The 20448-nt window shown below is 42.8% G+C and overlaps 1 protein-coding gene across 4 annotated transcripts in view; it reads right to left on the reverse strand.

Annotated features, from left to right (window-relative positions):
* Positions 1 to 20448, reverse strand: part of slc12a5a (solute carrier family 12 member 5a) — a 168706-nt gene that overhangs the window by 79829 nt on the left and 68429 nt on the right. Inside the window, exon 1 of one of the 4 annotated variants that reach the window (XM_030419609.1) lies at positions 19538 to 20218. The exons of the other annotated variants lie outside the window; for them this stretch is intronic. Coding sequence (XP_030275469.1) covers positions 19538 to 19592 — 55 coding nt within the window. The 5' untranslated portion in view covers positions 19593 to 20218. Of the gene's footprint in view, positions 1 to 19537; positions 20219 to 20448 lie in introns of those variants that run through there. 4 annotated transcript variants of the gene reach the window in all.

Consider the following 20448-nt stretch of genomic DNA (forward strand, 5'->3'; position numbering starts at 1 on the left):
TCTGTTTAATCCAAGACTAGTTATAAGATTCCAGTTTCCTAATTAGGTAAGCAAGTAGGAGTGTTTCATTTACGGATCCATTTGTAATTCCATCTGTAGGTAGAAATCTTGCATTTTTCTAATGCTAACTGCACAAGTCCTGTTTACTGTATATCTTAAATGTCAGCATTGGCGCTCATAAACTGTTGCTTCTGATAGTGAGACGTACTCACAACTTCCTGTCTACTGAGGGTTTCTCTTACAAAAAAGGCTCCTTGAAACTGGGTTCTTGGAAAAAACTGGTAGCTGGTTGAATTACAAAAAGTAGGGAAGCAAATTATTCTATCTCACTGTTTTTTGTCGTAGATGTGTTGTAACACATGCATGTGTATGTTAGCGTTGCATTTTGCATACAGCAAGAACAGGTTTGCCAAATAAGCTTTAACGAGTAAACCTTTACGGCTGTGTTGATCTCATGCATGCTTGTCACCATGAGCGTAGTCTGGTAGCTAGCTATTGAGTAAGTCTCTATTCCTAATTCTATAAAGCTCACCAGACATCTAACTTGCTGTAGTAATCTTATTACTGCTGATGTCCAGCCGGATTACAAAACAAGATCAACGAGTGGAATCGAGAATAGTTCCTGTTAAGAAGCAGTTCCAAATTGTCCGATCCATTAAAAAAAATAATAATAAAAAAAAACAAAAACCTTGTGCCTCCAAGATTCTCATTCTTTAATAAACGCTGGCGTGTTATTCTGGCAGAACAATGATGTCAAACTCATCGTCTACACTGCTGGAAACTTAACAGCAAGAGGGAGTGATGTTGGAGAAGAAGAAACGCACCAAGGTGTGTGAGTCCTAGTTGTATGTCTGTAAAATGAAAAATTACAAAGGGTATATATTCTAATGTATGATCAGATTCACACCAGGTAGAGACATAGTTCTAATATATCCAACTTGGATAATAAAACAGTTTTGCTGACGCTAAAACCCCGAGCAGGCCTTCTTTTTCAGGAATTACTTGGGGAATCAATAAAGAATTGGACCTGACAAGGACAGTTGATATAATGGCAGTGGTATCAATTAAAATCCTATCAATTCCCATCCCTATCAGTGTAGACAGTTAAGTGCCAGACCTGCATTTCAGAAACTCTGCAGTAACTTTCTGACGCTCACTGTTTTGTCCCTTTGGGCACTGAATTCTTCAAAACAAAAACTTTGTGGCCACTTTTTGACCCTGGTCTGTTTGTTTCTCTAACTTCATAAAACCCACAGTGGGACCACATCGACAACACAAAGACGCGAGGGTTCATCATGAAGGGAAAAAAAAAAAATTCTGTTTTGTTACTTTCCTGTATAATTCATCTCCGCTCTCTCTCTGGACGTATAGGCCTATATGCATGCCATCTTTACAAAAACACAAGTTAAACCCAGAGTGGCACTAATAAATAATCCCTTACTATAAAAACAAAAACACTGCATGACTCTGCCTAACCTACATTGACTGGGGAACACTTTTGGTATAGGAGCTGTTGCTGACAGTCCAGATACAGTTTTATTTGTTTCAGTGGAAACACATAAAAACTGCACACAGTGTAGTTTTACAGGACCATGTTTGCCAGGAGTGTCTGTGTTCTTGCGTGTGTGTACATGATTGTTGCATGCATGCATATGAATGTGATGACAAATACAGCTCCCTTGTGAAAGGCTAGAGTGCATTTCCCTGTAACGTCCTCTGACTGCTTGCTGGCAGGATTGTATGACCTACTCCAGATGTTGTGCTAATGAGCTGGGAGATTACTGCCACCTTGTCAAACCATGTATATTAATTGAGGGTAACAAAGCTGTGCTTTTGTTTGTTTCTGCTCCCTGTAACCACAAAGGTTTTACCTTCCGCGCTGCTTTACATGTTTTGGCAAACCATATTCGTTAATTTTTCTGGATTTCTGCGTTCCCTACCTCTGCAGATGCACGGTGAAATCACCTCTACGCACAATCCCATGCAGTGCAATCAAGAGGAACGGAGCAATATGTAAGATGATCCAATTAGTCATCTTCCTAGAGACGTTTAATGAAAAACAACCGCAGTCCGTTCCTCCATTATGCGCCATTCTAATGATCAGCCATTCCGCAGAAATTCATATGTGCATTCAATAAGTTGAGGCACTTGCATGATTGCACTGTACACATAGAGGAGGGTGGGGGAGGATGGGAATGAATTAGCACGTTAGCTTCTGTTCAAGTGTAGAGAGAAAGAGAAGAATACACATTATGTTTTATATGTATGTTCAGCAATATGAGAAATCCAGAATGTACACATAAATCAATGTTGAAAGGCTGCCTGTCATTGTTTGCAGATATTTCCTGTATATATGAACTCTAAGCAGATATCACAGGAGTAGAAATGCACTTTTTACGTGAGAGTCAAGTTATCACGCCTCAGTGGCTCCAGCTCAGGCTTTACTCCCTGCATGCCTGGTTTCCTCACGCAGGACTGACTGTCACTATCCATCTATATACCCATTATGCAGGACCCTGCACGGAGCTCGTCCATTCACTTGGCTGATTAAAAACGGGCTAATTAGCGCAATAACCCAACAAGAAAACAGGGTTCAAATTATGGAAGCTGTGACACATACGCATAGTTCAAATACATCATAAAGGGTATGTGTGGCACATAATTGGTTGCATCTGACCTCCAGCTGCACATTTTTCTCATTCCTTCTCCAGCTCTCCAGAGCGAGAAGGATGCCCTATGACTTTAATGAAGGTCTGGTTAGGTTGTCATTTTCTATATGGTTCCTGTACCCCTGGCTACTGATGAATCATGAGCACGGTCAGAGTGGTGTTGCCACAAACAGAGACCCCTCTGATCGAAAGGAGCTTTCTAGTCAGCCGCGGTCCTCTCTGAAACACGGGAGGGAAGTCAGCCGCAGTGGCGAGGCATTTCAGGACAAAAGAAGGTTGGCGAGGGAGAGGCAAGAGTAAGAATTGATCAAAAACGGCAGGTGAAAAGGAATGCCAAGTCATGTTGCTATAGCAACTAGCCATGCAGCCGAGGATAAAGGCTGGAGTTGCACGCGGCCCCTTTCTCTCTCTCCTTTCTCTCTCCCTCCCTCTCTCATCCCAGATACACAAGCAGAGCCGCCACTTGACCATCTGAGCAGCTTCCTTATGCTCTCGGTGAACAGATAACACGTCGAGAATACTGTCCATCTGACTGTGTCATTTCGCATTTACTCACGAGGGGGTGGGGGAGGCACTTTAATCCCGCTACGAGGTTCTTGCTGTTGCCAAAGCCTGAGAGTGCGATCCATTCCAGGATGGATCACATGCTAACCTTCCCATTTGTATGCATGAGACAATGTTGCTGCCTATATCATTTCTAGAGGCAAGAGCCGGTGTTGCTGAATAATGGAGCCTGGAAGACCGCTGGTTCCTACAGCAGCAGTGAAGCTCAAGAAGATATTTTCACTGCGGCAGTGTGTACCTGTTGTGCACATATTATGAATATTCACACTGCAATGCTATCACCGATGATAACAATTAACTTATACAATGATAGTTTCTTTTGTGAACGAAACGAGGAGAGGCTTTTGTCAGTTAATGAGCCTTGAGTGATTTCAATGTCTACCAGAAGTCATAACATTTAGATTTAGTAACCCTGGAGGCTGCAGAGATGTTTGCGTAACATTTTGTTTGATGCCATCTGTGTCCATATTTCTGAGCTGAAAGAGGAGCAGCAGCATAAGCAGTGAGGCTGCAGTAATGGCCGAGGCTGTGGTCTTCTTAACGAACAAGTATATGTTCGCAGAGCCAACGCGTGGCCGACTGTCACCTCAGCATCATAGTGTTAACGTATGGCCTCCTGCACCAAAATCCCAAATATGAATCTGATGGCCTCATTCAGTCAGACATGGTTTGGTCACCCATGTACCATTAGGCCTGTCAGGCCTTTAGGGCCAAAACATAACAAACGGAGATGATTATTCCCCGTTGCCTTCTCCTCTGAAACAGAGGATGACAGCTGCCATAGAGGCAAAAAAACAAAACAAAGCCATAGGCAAGATTTTTTAACTCTTTTCCTTTATCTGTCTCTTAAAAGTGAAAGCAGGGGCAGTCACTAATTCACTGCATGGTCCCTCACGACCAACATTCATCTCTTCACTTCTTTCTGTATGATCAAAAGATGCTTCAATCTATCCACATAAAACACAGATTTTAAAAAGCTCAGAGCGAGTTCAAAGATCTGGAAAAAACAACTGCCCGCTGCATTAAAAACCACAAAGCAGTGCGAGGACCTGAGCATGCCGCATAAACAACAACCTGTTCTTATTACTGAGGTAATTGACTAAGCTGACCTGGCAGCCATCTTGTTTAGAGACATCTGCTGAGGATTCCTTTGATGTGCCTGAGCCGTGATGGCAGCCCCCCCATCCCACGAGCCCCTCTGTTTCTTTCTTTCTGCACATTGTGCTTCCAAAATATCAAAGACTCCTTCGCTCCCTCCCTCTGCACCACCAACGATAATGAAATTAAGTGAATGTGTGACAAGCTGCAGCAATCCCATCCGAGAGGAGTCCACACCTGGGACGTGATGGGGAAGAGAAGGTGAAGAATGAGGGAAGATGATCAGAGTTTCAGTCAGTAGCTCTCACAAACACGAACGTGTTATTGTTCGTTAATACGGCGCAATCATTAGCAACTAAAAAGACGATCACTGTTGACTGGGCAGCAGAAAGGTCTTTAGGCGAAGCCCAGCTGTGAAAGAGAGCTGCTCAGCCAAGGTCCTGAGCTGTGCTAAGCTAAAAAAAAAAACTAGCGGTCTGATGACCAATCTGCTAGGCAGCTGTGGAGTAGTAGGAGGATGAGGGGATTAGGACGTGTTGGGTTTAATAATCTAGACATCCTGGACGAAGATGACAGGGCGGGAAAGGAGAAGACGATAGACAGCAAATGTGGAGGGATCAGTAGTGTGTAAGTAGAGGTCCAGGGATTACTGGATGGAGGTCACGGCCGGCTCTCGCTCTCACAGACGGGAGCATACATGCAGAAATCACTTTCTTAGAGACGGACATGGAGCAAATGGACTGAGAAGTGAGGGCAACGACGTGACTTGACAGCTCTTAAAAAATGAATAAAAATTATGAAATGTGAAGCACAAGGGATGGGGGCTTTTCGTTTTAAGCATTCATAGAATATATGAAACCCTTTGGCTGATGGATCATGAATTATAAGGCAAAATAGGAGACCATAAAGGGTTCTATTTTAAGAGGATGGGGGCTTTTATGTCCCTTAGCAGAAGTCTAAAGATGCATTATTGAATAATAAAAACCTTTAAGGCCATAAGACCAGAATAAATGCATTCATTTGGGGGTACAATGATGGAAAGTGCCTCTACCATCATTTGAATGGTGCAATTTGAACATGTTCAAGAAAAGACAGCATCTATTCAAATCAGTGTTGGAGAAGAGATTAGAATAGCACTGAAGGCTGTCATCTGAGAGATGTAGTTTATTATTTCACTGGAGATAAAATAAGATGCAAACTAAAAACCAGTTTGAGCTCATCTAGCATTTCCCAGTTTCTTTGTTCCCTTTAAGAGGGCCGCTGAGTGTGAAGAGAAAGACGACTCAAGTTATCACTTTAGCTCCAAATATCAAAAAATATCTTTTTGACAGAAAGACAGACGTGTCAAATCAGAAGAATGATCCAAACAACATCTCGACATTGTTTCCTGATGCTTGTGATGTTTCAATTGATTATCACAATGAGCAGTGCAGCTCATTTGGATTAGTGGGCAGTTTTAAATGGATTTCCATCCAAACTTCAGCCGCAGTGCAAGAATTTCTTGGCAGTTTTTGGGCTCATGTGATGAAGTGTCATACGACATCTTATCAAAGCGGCCATAATTGACCTTATTCGGTTACTTGGGGGCAGCAGAACAAGCTGCAAACACAACACTCACATTTTATCACCTTGTAAAGCTGTTCTGTTAAACGTGTCAGTGAACAGCTGCCAGTATTCACAGATTTGAGCAAGTGAATGCAGGAACACTGCATGGGGTCATGCTTCTGTAAATATTCTCTTTAAATCTCTGTTTTGGTCTCCACCACCTCAAGTTCTATCATGCTTTTTGGCACCACTGTTCTCCACTAGTAGCTAACTTTGCTGTTTGATGCTGGGAAGGTAGCGCAGAGTGAGTTTTTAGAGCTTTTGGGGTAGAGTGAACTGTTGAGAGTGAACCTGAAAAATACAAAAAACATGTATATTTCAAGTTTTTATCAAGTCTCGTGTCTGTCAGGGCATAACATTTTGTAACATTAGAAGGACCTGTTTCTTAAACCAAAATATACCTTCTGCTTTCATTCCTTTAAGGGTCATTGTAATTAATAATAATTAAAGTAACTGTGTAATACCGCGAAACTGGGATATCTTCTGAAAATCTCATAACATTGTAACCTTAAGCAATAGACCACCTTCATAAACCTCAGGGGAATAAATGTGAGAAATAGTTCAGTTTCATCCGTCAAATACCCCAGAAATTAATAAAACTTCTGTAAATTGGGAATTCCACAGAGACAGAATTTCCTCTAATCCTGCTCACTAAACATAAAACATCAAACGCTGAGACCGCCTCGAGAAATCCTCTGTATTTACGCGCCGGCACACACCACACCAATCCCACAGCTCTCCAGTTAAGTTGCTCCATTTCCTGTGTGACAATAGCTAAATGGGTTCCTATTGAGGGCCGAGATGGGACACGGGGCAAGTGGCGTGCTTCTCCGTCGCCTGTGGAGGGGGCCCCGGCTGACAGATGGTTTATTTCCATTTGCTGAGGATGCTGATAGGCTCCGTGGGCCATGGCGAAATGGGAAATACTATTCACACAGGCATATCAGCCCCAGACACTCGCCTGACTGAGAGTTATGCAGACATGTCAACTAAGCTGTCGTCAAGAGAGAAAGAAAGGGACAGATAGACAGGGGGCGAGACAGAGAGAGAGAGAGAGAGAGAGAGACAGAGAGAGAGAGAGAAAGAGAGGGGTTGTAGCACCGTAAGCTGAGTGGTCGGCCTTGCCAAAGGCGACACTATACTCAGGGGGACTGTGCATGAAATTCATACCTACAGACATAAATATTTGATTGTGAGATTATACTTTACATCTATACTGTATGCCCACTGAGCAGGGCTGTGTTTAAGTGCCGGGCTGAAAGGCAATGATTGAACGAGATGGCGTGGAGTGGCATTGCTTTCCATGAGAGCGAAAGAGATGACGTTATGCAAAATGTTTTGCAGTAAACCTGAAATATGAATGTAAGTGGTTATAAGTGTAGTAAATTATTTAGTGAAATGAAATTATATCTACCAGGCTGAATTATTTGCGTTGATGCATTCGTGCTAAGCAGTGTTGGGCATGTTACTTTGAAAAAGTAATTAGTTATAGTTACTAGTTACTTCTCCCAAAAAGTAACTGAGTTAGTAACTGAATTATTCCACTATAAAAGTAACTAGTTACCAGGGAAAGTAACTATTGTGTTTTTCTTCTTCCCACTTTTGAGCTCGGCATTCATTTTTGCGTACTCGGCATCTATGTATTTAGAAAATGTCTTTTTGCAGGTGTTCTCCCCGGTATTTTGTCAATGACGTTTGACACGTTTTGTAGAAGCGTGTGCCGCTGAGAGATGCTTCAATAGATTAGAGTTGCTTACAACGGATGTGGACAAACACGGCGTTGTAACGATGGAAATAGTAATTAGTTAGATTACCCTTTACTTAAAAAAATAACGCCGTTAGTATTCCCATCACTGGTGCTAAGACATACAGCAGTGTGTGTGTGTGTGTGTGCGCGCACACGCGTGTGTGTGTGTGTGTGTGTGTTTGATTGTGTGCAGTAAATTAAACAATAATCATAGACACTACTAGCCAATGACAGCAATACCAGTCACAATCTGTCTACCTCTACATGTCCTCACATGTCTTTGTGATTCTCGACAAAAGACATAAAATAACGCATGAAAGACTAGACCGAGAAAACACTACACTTTTGTATTGTTTAACAAATTGGTCCATTCAGTTGATAATAAGTGATCTGTTCGTTGTGTGTGTGTTATATAGAATTAGCAGTCGACAGTTTGTACTGGCGAAAGGGGGAAAAAGTGTCCTCTTTCCACAATGAATGACAATTTTCCCAAACAGCTCCGCTGATAGCCCTGCCATTGAAAATGCTCAAATTATAGTGTTGCTCTTTGTGTCCCAGTCATAATGGCCCTGATCCAGTAATGTCCTTGTACATTTATCTGTCACTTCAAGCAATGTGTAAAGGGGGGACAGGATAAAGAGGTACTTTATTGACCAATACACCAATTAATTTGACTATAAATATAGATAAATATTTGGTTGAGATCCCTTTTCATCATCATAATTATAAAATGGTCGTGAAATCTGAATTTCAGTTTTCTGGCTTGGAAAAAAGAATATACTGGTTTCCCTTGAAAAAGGCAGATCTCAAATCACCCCGTGGATGTTTTAAATGAAGTCAAAAAACAACACAAGCGTGGCTGATGATGGAAGTGCTTCTGAAGCTCCCCACTGTTCTCCACATTACAAGTTTCGGAAAAGGGACATTTCATTATGCCTCCACCCACATTCCCCCCCAAACCCCCGCCAAACCATTTTCACAAAGAAAAAAAAAAGAAGCAACAAAAAAAAAAGAAGCTTAATATCCTCTAATGACGCTCTGGGTACCCTAATGGCCAGGAACTAACAGGAAAACTGGAACGACAGAAACAGCCAAAACTTCATCACCAGTGCTGGCCGTTTTCGCCGTTAAAGCCAAAACTTCAAATGGACCATTGGGCTTTAATGTGGTCAATCACGCAAATGGGCAGATTTATAATCAGTCGCAGCCTTTATAGGACAGAGGCATCTGGACAGCAGAGGCGCCGTGTCTGTGTCATATCAATACTCATCAGTGGAAACATCCCTATCAATTTGAATTACTGTGGTTAACAGGCGGGAATCTATTTTCTCATTATACTGGATTTTTTCTACCCAAACCTACGGTAAAGATTCTTGGTACTAAGGGTGAGTGATCCTGTATCACGTGCATGCTCCTAGAGGCTCAACTGAAGAAGTCACGGTTCTTCAACTTATGGCCATTTATATCTTATGTAGAGAGACTAAACGTTTGCTCCGTCCCATAAAATAAGGGTCTAGATTTAGTTTGTCTCCTGTTGGACTGAATGAGATGCCTGAACTCATGATATGGATGGATGTATTATAATTTAGCTAAAGATAATCAATTAATGGTGTACTTACAACCTTGTTCAGTAGCTATTTTAGGATGGACATCACCAACATGCATAACCTGACATCAGCATGCTGGTTTTGTTGCAACGTCAAAATTAATGTTGCCCCAGGACCATCACTGCAACTAACCCATCACACTTTGCAAACTCTGGGTAAAAGACAGGAAAAATGCACATATGAGCGAATTTATCCCTGGTAACATGTGTGAAACATTATGAAAAGGTCAACAGCAGGACAAAATCAGCATACTATCCATTTACATACTTTCAGTGTTTAAATCCACGATGACGTAAAGAAGACGATCATTTGAATTTGCTTCCATTTCTCCTTTTTTCCCCAACATGTTCTTGCTTTTTTCCAGCCATTCCTTGCTTTTAAGAGTTCCTTCATTACTTTAACTTGTTCACTCACTATATCAGTAATTAATCAAAAGTAACTTTTTTCATCATCTAAGCTTTCCATTTGCAAGATCTGAACTTCAATCCGTGCACTGAAGTTCTTATGCAAGAGCATGATGTTGATGCCGTGCCCATCTGCCTTATTAGCAATTCCAGTCTATCGCAAACATTATTTCTTCTGTGCACGCGTGTGTATGTGTGTGTGCAGCAAGTCCACTGGTGTACTGCCGGACAGAATTAGAGTCCTGGCGATGAAGCAGACTGTGAGGGATTGATCCCCCTCCGAGCCCCTCCCCCACCTCCCTCCCCTGCCCAATTACAAGACTGTGTGTTTGATTTTCGTCCAAGGCTGCCGGGTGCTTTTTCTTTGGTTTGACAGAAACCTCCACCGCTGGCCTCACAGTCGCCTTTCAGTCCCTCTGCCCACTCATACCCACCAATTAGGCTGCTTTCTAGTGTAAAGACACAGCAATCCCACAATGCCATGCTTTACAACAGAGGATCCTCCCACACACACACACACACACACAGACAAATTGGGGTTTCCACAGCTGAAACTGTACGTCCACATCGCCCCACCCCTCACTGCCTCTTCGAACACACACACAAACACACAATAATGAGCCTCCCTGCTTTCTTCCAGTCCAGCCAATCAGCGCTGAATTCATGTGGTTTCCCAATATTAGCATTCATATACATAAAAAGCGAGCACACACAGTATGAACACAAACACACACACATGCTCAGGGCCAAGTGCACACGTGACGGCAAGTGAATACTGTATAACAACTGCTCTGAAGATGAAAGACGTAAACAATTTTTCAGCTGGCTGGCAGTTACCTAGGCAATTAAAGACGGAGCTGAGAGGACTGTTTAAACTTCTTCGGAGACAGAGAGAGCGCCGTGACGCAGAGGTAACGTGCAGGCTTGAAAAGAGAGAAAACGTGACTTCTCAATGCGCTTTATGAAATGCAAATGATTTATCCACAAGGGAAATTGCCCAACTTAAATGCTGTATTTTTCCTATGAGGGTGAATCCAGCAGAGCAGGGATTTTCATGCAGAAACCAGTGAATGGCAGGAGAGAAGCAGAACGTGCTGTATTTTGTTTTTAACCTCAGTGTAAAGGGTTCATGTTTAGCAAATATATGGAAAATTTCCAACAGCCCAGACTGTAACCATGGCAATCCACATTACCTACTTGGTTATTTTTCTCTCCCGAGCCAAAGGGAAACAGCTTGATAAAATGGTATCAAGCCAGGCTCTGCACATACACACACGCACCTAGATATTAAGGTAACAGAGGCTGTTTGTCTCCTGACACGAAATAAAAGCCCGACCAGTAGCTTCCTCGTACAAACTTGATGCAGCGCCTGATTGTTGTGCTACTGGGCATCACGGTCCTGAAACCATACACCAGCTAAATCACCACAAATAGGTACATGAGTGAGAGAAAATCAATACGTGGCTTTTCATTATGGTTCCATCTCCTGGCGCAGGTCGCTTCACAGTAACGCCAGATCGGCTGGATATTGAGAGACTCATCAAGGACTTAGGTCTCTTCAATAACGAGCCGGAGGATAGCGAGGGAGTGTCACTCCCACACCAGTGACTGTGTGTGTGTGTGTGTGTGTGTGTGTGTGTGTGTGTATGTCAGCTCCACTGGAATCACTTTGTTTTACTTTATCTGCTGCATGATTCACACACTGTGGTGCACCTGAACCAAATGAAAACTGCAACCATGCAGGAAAGAAGCTCACAACAGACACACCTGCGAGGCCATTAAAGGGGAAATACCTCATGAGGACAAAATAGTTTATTCTACTATAACCCATTTAATGCATTTATTAAAGAGATGAGGTTTACTGTTGTAATCTACTTTACCTCACTCTGTGGCAATCTCTACTCTGCTTCCATTGATTTCCTACATTTCCCAGCATGCTGTTTGGCAATCCCAAGAGTGCATGTTTAAACATAAAGTATAATATTGATTGCAGTACAGTTAAGCCCTTTGAATACAGAGATCGCCCGGTGAGGCCACATCGAAGACTCTTGTTTATGATAGTTATATTATAGTTAAAGATGACCTGAAAGCTACTTTTGTGTGTGTTTCAAAGCAGATATCTGCCCAGAAGAATAGATTTCTTTATCTTTATTCTGTACCGAGAGAGGTTGGGCAGTAAAGCAGCCTGCTGTTTAACACCTCAGCGATGATATTTGAATAAAACATGAAGCTGCGCAAACATTGTCTGTTCTGATGATGCGACACCTATTCTTGACTTTGAGATCTTGCTACAAAGTGTTGTTGTTGTTGTCCTCAGTTGCTAACAAATTGAGCTTCCTCTCTATTAAAAGTATATTATATACTCTACATGATTTCTCTGGTATGTAATACTTCTTTAATATGTTTATTTTTCATATGTCATGTGCATCTGCTTTTTATTCGTTATGTTCTCTGCTTAAATGAAAACAGTCTTATGCATTTAAATCATTGAAATCTATTGAGTCGTCTCATACGGTGGTTATAATGCAATTACAAACTACAATTTTCTGTACATTTTAATAAACGTGGTGATAGAGACAACAGAGGTTCCTGTGTTCAGCTTGGTTGAGCCGCTTTTGGCGTGATTCATCTCTTTCCCCTCACTTCCAATGACCTCATCTTCCCCTCTTTAAACCCGACCATCTATCTATTTCTCTGAGACCATCCATCCATTTGAAATCTTTTACCTCAGGAACCCTCGCAGCCTGAAATTTTCCGTCACAATTCTGGTTGCTGTGCAAGGATTTTAGCTGCTGTAGTGATGGGGGGAGAATCAAAGTAATTCAATCAACATATTCATTTTTGAGTATCCAAACAAATGCAATGTAAATATTTCTAGTAACACTTTACAATAAGCTACACAAAGATGTGAGTAGTAACCAAAGAACGAGGAACGAAGGAACAACTAAAAAATGAATCAAGAGTTAACGGGTTCCGGAATAAATGTGATTCAAGGACTATAAAGTAGATAATGATGAATTGTAAATGAAACATAATACTAAGTAGTTACCAGGTAGACTCAATAATTACTAATTACTTAATCAGTAGTTACTGTTTGTGCACGTAACGTGAAACATAATAATGAGTAGTTACCAGGAAGACTAATTTAGATCCATGAATTATTTCCTAATAAATAAACAAAATATAGAAAATCACATTCATCATTATTTTGCAATGTTTAAGAAAGTGAAAGAAAATAATTCCTGGACCTGCCCCTTTATCTGGATCCACACCAAAAATTTAAGTGGTCTATTTAATCTGAGACTCATCCTTCAGCCAAGCTTTGTGGGAATCTGTTCAGTGGGTTTTGTGTAATTTTGCTGACGATCTAATAATTCAACCAACAAACAGACACAGGTGAAAACATAACCCTCTGGGCAAACATAATAATTGTGACTTTGAATCTTATTTGAACCTGCCGCTCAAACTACTCAGCACTTTGTTTGACTTTCCTTGAAGGTGCAAAAAACAGCAACTAGAAATGAATGAGTCATTATTAGCTTGTGATGGTCCTTGATAATGAATCATTAATGAGTAAGTTCTGAATTACTGTGATTCATGAAGCTCCTGATTCACTTGCTCCTTTGTAACTCACACAAGTGTCGCCGTATTTTTTAGACTAGAATGATGTGGTAAAGCAGGACATGTGTGACTAATGTCTTAATGTCGGTGTTTGTGTTTGTGCATGCACAAGCCCCTCTGCCTCTACATGCTTTTTGTGCGAGCGCTTCAGCATCAACAGTGTGACTCAACATCAAGCTTTGGGGAAGCAGGGCCCTTCACTGCTGATTATACTCTCCTGCTTATTAATTGACAAACCAATGAATGAATACCCATCCATTATATGTGGACACCCACTCCTGATGGTAGCCATACTCTAATTAGCGAGAAAACCGATTCATCTGCCCCGTCATTGCGTAAGCCGCTGTATCCATGTTGCATTAATACCTACCTTTATTAAATTCAATTATGTGATACATAATTACAATCTATATTTGGACTCCAGGAAGCATTTGACCGATTGTGTTTGTAAAAATAGCACCGACTCACAGACATATAGCAAAAAGACTGGGGATTGGGAATAGCTAAAAAGAGATGATACAGGCAAAACTGTAATCTTTGCAAAGTAACGAGTTTCTGGTCCTTCTGGTTCCCACATTGGTGTCCAATGAAGAATGCAGCAGTATGCAGCGATCAACTTGGTGGACATGTCAGTAATGTATTGAACTTGACCTGTTCTATACTGCAGGCTAAAAACCGGCCAATGTGTCTGTCTACTCACGTGGAGATGATACGCTTTAGCGCTAAGCTACTGAAAATTCTTTTTTTGTATGTGTGTGTGCGGCTACCTTTCCAAGTTACAAGTGCCTGTGGTTCTGTATTAGCCAGCAATCTCTCTCACTTACAGTGCATTTCTGCTCTCTCCCTCTCCATTCACAGTAGATAAGTCGCAGAGCGGGTAGACAGAGAATAATGACGTTGAGCATGCACAACAACTGCCTCCCTGGGAGAGGGCCCCAGGGAGCATTTTGCAGTATTATGCAGCCAGCCATAACTAAAACATCATTACAGCCCTCTTCACAGCCCTGACCGAGAGTACGGACCAGCATAGAGGATGGATGGATGGATGGATGGATGGATTCATGATTATTTTCTTTATCAAATAATCAGTTATTTTCTCAGTTAATCTACAAATCGTTTTGATTTATAAATGTATTACAAAAAATGCTCACAGCCTAAGGACATGTATCTAATTTACTTGTTGTTAAAGTTGCTTGTTGCTGCTGTGACCCAAAGATATTTAGTTTACTATCAAAGACAACAAGGAAACACACAAAATGTATCATAAATGGAAATTGACTAAAACAACTGAGGCTTTTTCTGTTGGTCTACTAAATAATCAATCAACTAACCGTATCAGGTGGAAACAAGCTCTACTTTATTATCTTACTCTTTTGCTGTGTTTTGTCTTAGGAATCTTTTTAACCCTTTGGCTAATTCTGACATTTTCACTCATGCATTCCCATGTGTTTTATCAATCTGCACCATACCTAGCCTACTTAAATAAACTAAACTAAACTAAACTAGAATTAACTAAAAGCAACTGGTGGATGGATGGATGGATTGGTGTTGCTGTAGATGGTATTACATGTGAACAGCTATGATGGTTTAATGTATCAGCAATATCTTCGAAGTCAATTTAGTTCTACATCATTCAAGTCACAGATGTTAACCTTCATCGCGTCTACCTGTAGTGCAGTAAAACTGAGGCTGTTGCCTTCAGGTTGTTTCCTCCCGTATCAAATCAATCAGTGAAGTCGTTAATACGTAAACGAGCCATGTAAAAAACTCTTCATGAGCAGATACCGATGAAACTCAAATCCAGATGCAGTTGAAGTCATTAAAAAAGTCATTAAACAGCAGCGAAAGAAGAGACATTAAACCACAACTAGTCAAAGCCATTCCCGTGCAGGATTTTGCCTTCAAATGTTTGGGATTCACAGGAGTCGAGGTGTGTTGTGTTTGTAATCCTGCTTTACTGTTTATAAATCTATCTCATCGATTTCAGCCTTACTGTTTACACTTCTCGTGCCACATGGGAGCTGTGTCAAGTTGCTGGTAATGAAGACAAAACATCTCTCTCAGTCACTGCTTCACATTAAAAGTGAACCGTGTACAAGTTATTGTGAGGCTGTCAAGGGAAACACAACGTATTCGTTACGAACGCTGACTGTGATTGTTCAACAAAAGTGTGTCTACAAAATAGACATTTGGCTTTTTTACATTTTTGGTCAGTGGATCAGTTTCCACCAAACTTCCAAGAATATACTGTAGGGAGTAATGAAACCGAGCTGCAGGCGTGCTGTGTGCGCAGCGTAAAATCAAATCGCAGTTGCAGTTTTTATTGACGGACTTCTTTAAAACCATGGGAGTTTGTTTGGCTGCACTGTAACAGATGTAACCACTACCCCTCAGATGTACTTTTGACAAATAAGCTCCGCAAGGTTCGTTGTTGAGGTTGATTGGCACTCGTGATTTATGTGGAATCAGCAAACTTGCTTCATTTCAGTTGTCATATCCAGCCATAACTGTAATGTTTAAAGACGTTAACATAAACACAGCGATGCGACCAATCCAACGGTTCGATCTACCCAACAGCAAGATCTCGGACTAACCGCTAGCTGTGAGTTAACTCAAGCTGTTTTTTTCTTTAGTCTGTGGCCCTACAGGAAAATTGTTAGTGGAAGTGTTATCATATGTCAGCAACACGATTTTATTTGAATAAGATGTATACACAACTTAATTGTATGTATGCTAGTGCACAGCGCAGGAGGTTTTTTTTACCCAGAAGTTACAAACATTGTGACTGGTTCAATATATTTTCTGTATGAGATTTTTGGACCATTTAATTTTGTTTTTTTTACTCTCAACTCATTTGTGTTTAGTAGATGCACATAATACATATGACAGTGCCTAATAAAGTCACTTATCTACAGTGCATTTGTTCTTGCACTTCTTCCACTGTGACACTTATCTTTCCCTGCGTGGGATCAATAAAATGCATCTCATCTAACAGAGGCTATGATGTTTGAAATGTTTCCTAAATAAGCCTCCAGAGTGTGATGTATCTGGACTGAAACCGGCTATCAGCCATCAGCTGACCTGCTGAGCCAAAGATTGTCCAGGCAGAACTCATGAGCAATATTCAATTATGCACACGTTACAAAAAACTACTCACTCATTAAACTGGAGCGAATAAACTGAACTGACACATTAATGAGCGACTGAATACATAAATGAAAAACTGCAGCCAGTAACAAACATTTGGAGAAGTAGCATGAAATTACTTTTGCTCGCTAACAAGAAGCCAGACCGGTGAACACTAACAGCTCCTCTTAATACGGCGCCACAAAACAATGAGTGCTCTGACTGTCCAAGCGAGACACGCTTTACACTGTAGCTCATCGCTGTAACGATGACAGACCTCCGCAGTAGATGTAGATTATTTGTTATAATGTGAAAAAAAAGGTAGAATGGTACTCCATGTTTAAAACAAAAGGCCCTCTCATGTCAAAGTGAGCAAAAAGCAATCCCTAAAACATAACATTGCTCTAGAACTCTTGAACCTCGCCCTCCTTTCAATATCCATCACCCTGCATCCCGACATCTTTCAAAGAGGAACAGCTTCCCATCAAACCCTTTCTGTGCTGCAAATGGATCAAACTACACCTTCCCTTCAGCTCTTGATTGCAACCTCCTCCTTGCACCGCTGACACTTCACCTCTCCACGGCTCAAAAGAGAAAAATCAGGCAGATAATTAACAATATGGTGGGAGAGCAGCGTGACTACTTATGTAAATCTGGCCGTGACTCAATGTGGATCCACTTCTCACAACCTTTCTTAATTTCCCTGAGAATGATGCCTTTCATCTTTGCACGCTTATAAATACATTTTAAAAAAAAGGGTGTGCAGTGCAAAAACACACACACACACACACACCTCCACCCTGACACTGTATGTAACTCGTTGTGCTGTCCTCTCCCGGGCTGTAACCCAGCCGTGTAATGAAGGCTATAAATCAGCACCTTGGACAGCGCCAGGCAGCCCTGAGCTCGTGGATATACGTACTGCTGGAGTCAGGCGAGAGAAAAGAGGGGGGAGCCGCTTTCAGCACCGGGGCAGAGCGGACAGCGACAGCCTCTGACATTCCTACTGTAAAGAGGCGAAAAGCCCTCCCTATCCGGAGCTGCCCTGCATAGTACTGATGACTAAACAGAGTTATTCAGGTTGTTGCACAGCTATCTTAGCTCCACTGTGATTCAGATGAAACGGAAGGGGGAGGGAGGATGTCTTTGCGCGTGCGTGCGTGTGTGTGTGTGTGTGTGTGAGAATGAGGTCTTATCCTGAGAGATGCTGCTACTGCAGAGTGGCAAAAAGAGAGAGATATTGAGAGTGTGACATGGAAGGGGGGGAGGCCAAGAGAGATTGAGAGATGTCCTGGAAGGAGGAGGAGGAGGAGGAGGAGGAGGTGGTGGTGGTGGGCACTTAGCCACCCGTCTGAGGGTTCCAGCGTGGCTCTGTGCACATTACATGCATAGGTTATATCATTGCATTAACCAGTCTGACATCTGTTTGTAGCAGGAGAGGCGATGAGCTACAGCCACACACTTTGGCATGCTAGCGTGGGCTCAGTTTGAACATGCGTGCCGGCTTAAAACGTGTCATTCAGGCGGTGCTTTAAAGGTAGAAGCAAACACAGCGGCGGCAACGCTCAAGTAATCATATTACCTTAACACTTCTGCACACTCTGTTACGTGGCTCTGTGTCATGCATGCTAACCTGCCCTTGATGGCTCCAATTTCGTCATACTTATAAAATGGGGTCACGCTTCCACCAAGGCCGCCAACCTCTTACAACTGCCGTCCGTGCTCTCAGAGCACCATTGTAATCCCCCCAAACAAAAAAAAAAAAAAAAAAAAAAAAAAAAGAAGAGAAGCCCGCATTAAGTTAAATATTCATGTTCCCAGCGCCGGTCTATTTTTATCATTAAGCCCTCACAGGTAGGAGAAGCAGCATAGTGACTGTTCTCTCATCCGCAACCTGTCTCTCCGGTGCATCCTTGAGAGCCCAGGACTGACAACGACAGGGAGATTTGTGCAAAACGCAAAGCGGGAGACATGAAAGAAAGAAGCTGAGACAAATGTAGAGAGGAGAGTGAAAAAAAAAGAGGGCAGTGAGGGAGAGAGCGGGGACTGGAGAGATGTGCGTGCAGAGCTGCGATAATCCTCAACATATAGCAGAGAGGAGAAAAGAAATTCTGCCGGTTTGCAGCTTCTTCAGTGGGTACCAAAATGGCAACCAAACCAAAGTTACAAGGGACTTCCACTGCATTTAAGTGTGCAGAGCTTGTCACCAGCACTTAGAAGAACAGGTTCAATTTGTGTATAGGCCTGAGAAGGTACGTACTCTCTGGTGAACAACCGGTTTAAGAGCACTCACATCACCACTCTGCACAAACCAGCAACCTACAGGTTTCCTCTAGAGAGCCTGCAGAGACCGAGGACTGAGCTGTGCGATGGGGATTGAATGGAGGGCTGATTTTGACAGCTGGGGGCGATGGGATTAGCGGCAATGGGGGCTTGGTATCTGTAATTGTGAGTGGCTGTGTGTGTGTTTGTGTGCTTACACATGCCCATACTGCCTGTCCACAGAGCGCCATATGTGGTGGGAGTATTTTTGTTGCCATGAAGAGTGAATGAACAATTGGACGGCTGCGTCAGAATAAAACGCTTCCGTGCTGTGCGTTCATGTACGTTGGACTGTATTCCAGTGTGTGTGTATGTGTGTGTGTGTGTTTGTGTAATAATGCGCGTCAGTGTGCGTGTGTGTTGGATAAAGCTGGAATGCCCTTACACTCGCCATCCGTCGTATGGAGTGAGCCCCATTACTATTCCTGTCACAACAGCCTTGCAGTAAGAGCAGCAGCAGAGGAGGCAAGCAGGCCGAGCATCGTACAATGCTGTAACACTCACATGCACACACATACACGCGTGCGCGCGCACACACACACACACACACACACACACACACACACACTCCCTCTTCCAATAACCGCTCTCTCTCATCAGGTTGAGCGTGTCAATCTAAATTGTTCTCTAAAAATGTTGTGTGAGGTATTTCTGTCGACATATATTAACACATGTACAGCGTGTCATGCATCACCATGTGAATGTTTATGCATATCTGCTCATGTGTGCGTGTGTGTGTGTGTGTGCGGCTGCATGACACATCCCATCACTCACCCTGGCTCTGCGCTCCCCCGTCCCCCTCCTCTGTGTCGGTCAGGTTGTTAAGCATCCCGGCTCCTCTATGGCACTCTTCTGCTGCGGAGCGGTGTCACCGATCGAGCTCTCGGCGGCTCTCCCTGCGCTCCACCCACTGTTACACAGCCTCAGAAATCGCGGGGAAGCAGCGTAGAAAATATGCCAGCCGGATCCTCCTCGCTCCTTGCTGCCGTAGGATGCACGGAGAGAGGCAGCAGAAGAGAGGGAAGGATTTTTTTCCCCCCCCTTTGTAGATCCTCCTCTTGACGTCTCTTCTCCGCTGGCTTGTAAGCGTGACTCTCTCTCTCTCTCTCTCCCTCTCCCTCTCTCTCTCTCTGTTGCTCCCTCTCTCTCTCACTCTCTCTCCAGCAGGAGGAGGAGGAGGAGGATGAGGAGGAGGGAATAGGGAAGCTGCAGGAGTTTGGTAGATGATGGAACGCCTCAAAGCTGCACACTTGCTCTCTCTCTCCCTCCTTCCCTCTTTCCTTCTCCTCTCAATCTCTTTCTTTCTTGCCTTTCTCACTCCTGATCTCGATCTCTCCCACACACAGATACATAAAAACACTCACTCTCTCCTGCTCAGATGATGCTGCTCAGTCACTGTAGCCGACAAACTGATTGCATATTCAAGCAGTAGTGTGATTTCTTCTCTATCTGCCCCCCCCCACCGGCCTCCCTCTTCTCATCGTGGCTGTCAGACAGAGAGGTGATTGGGGAAGTGGAATTGATGCTGTTAGAAGAGTGAGCAGCCTCACTGCTCTGATGTTTTCTGTCCACAGAGGTGCATTATGCATCGGCTCTTCCTCCTGTTGGCTTTGTAATAAGCTGCTGCGCTCACTGCCTACTTTAATGTCAGATGCAAATAGAGCCCCTGTTTCCTTCAAGCGACG

Source organism: Sparus aurata, chromosome 6 (genome assembly GCF_900880675.1).
Source record: "Sparus aurata chromosome 6, fSpaAur1.1, whole genome shotgun sequence".
Taxonomy (NCBI): domain Eukaryota; kingdom Metazoa; phylum Chordata; class Actinopteri; order Spariformes; family Sparidae; genus Sparus; species Sparus aurata.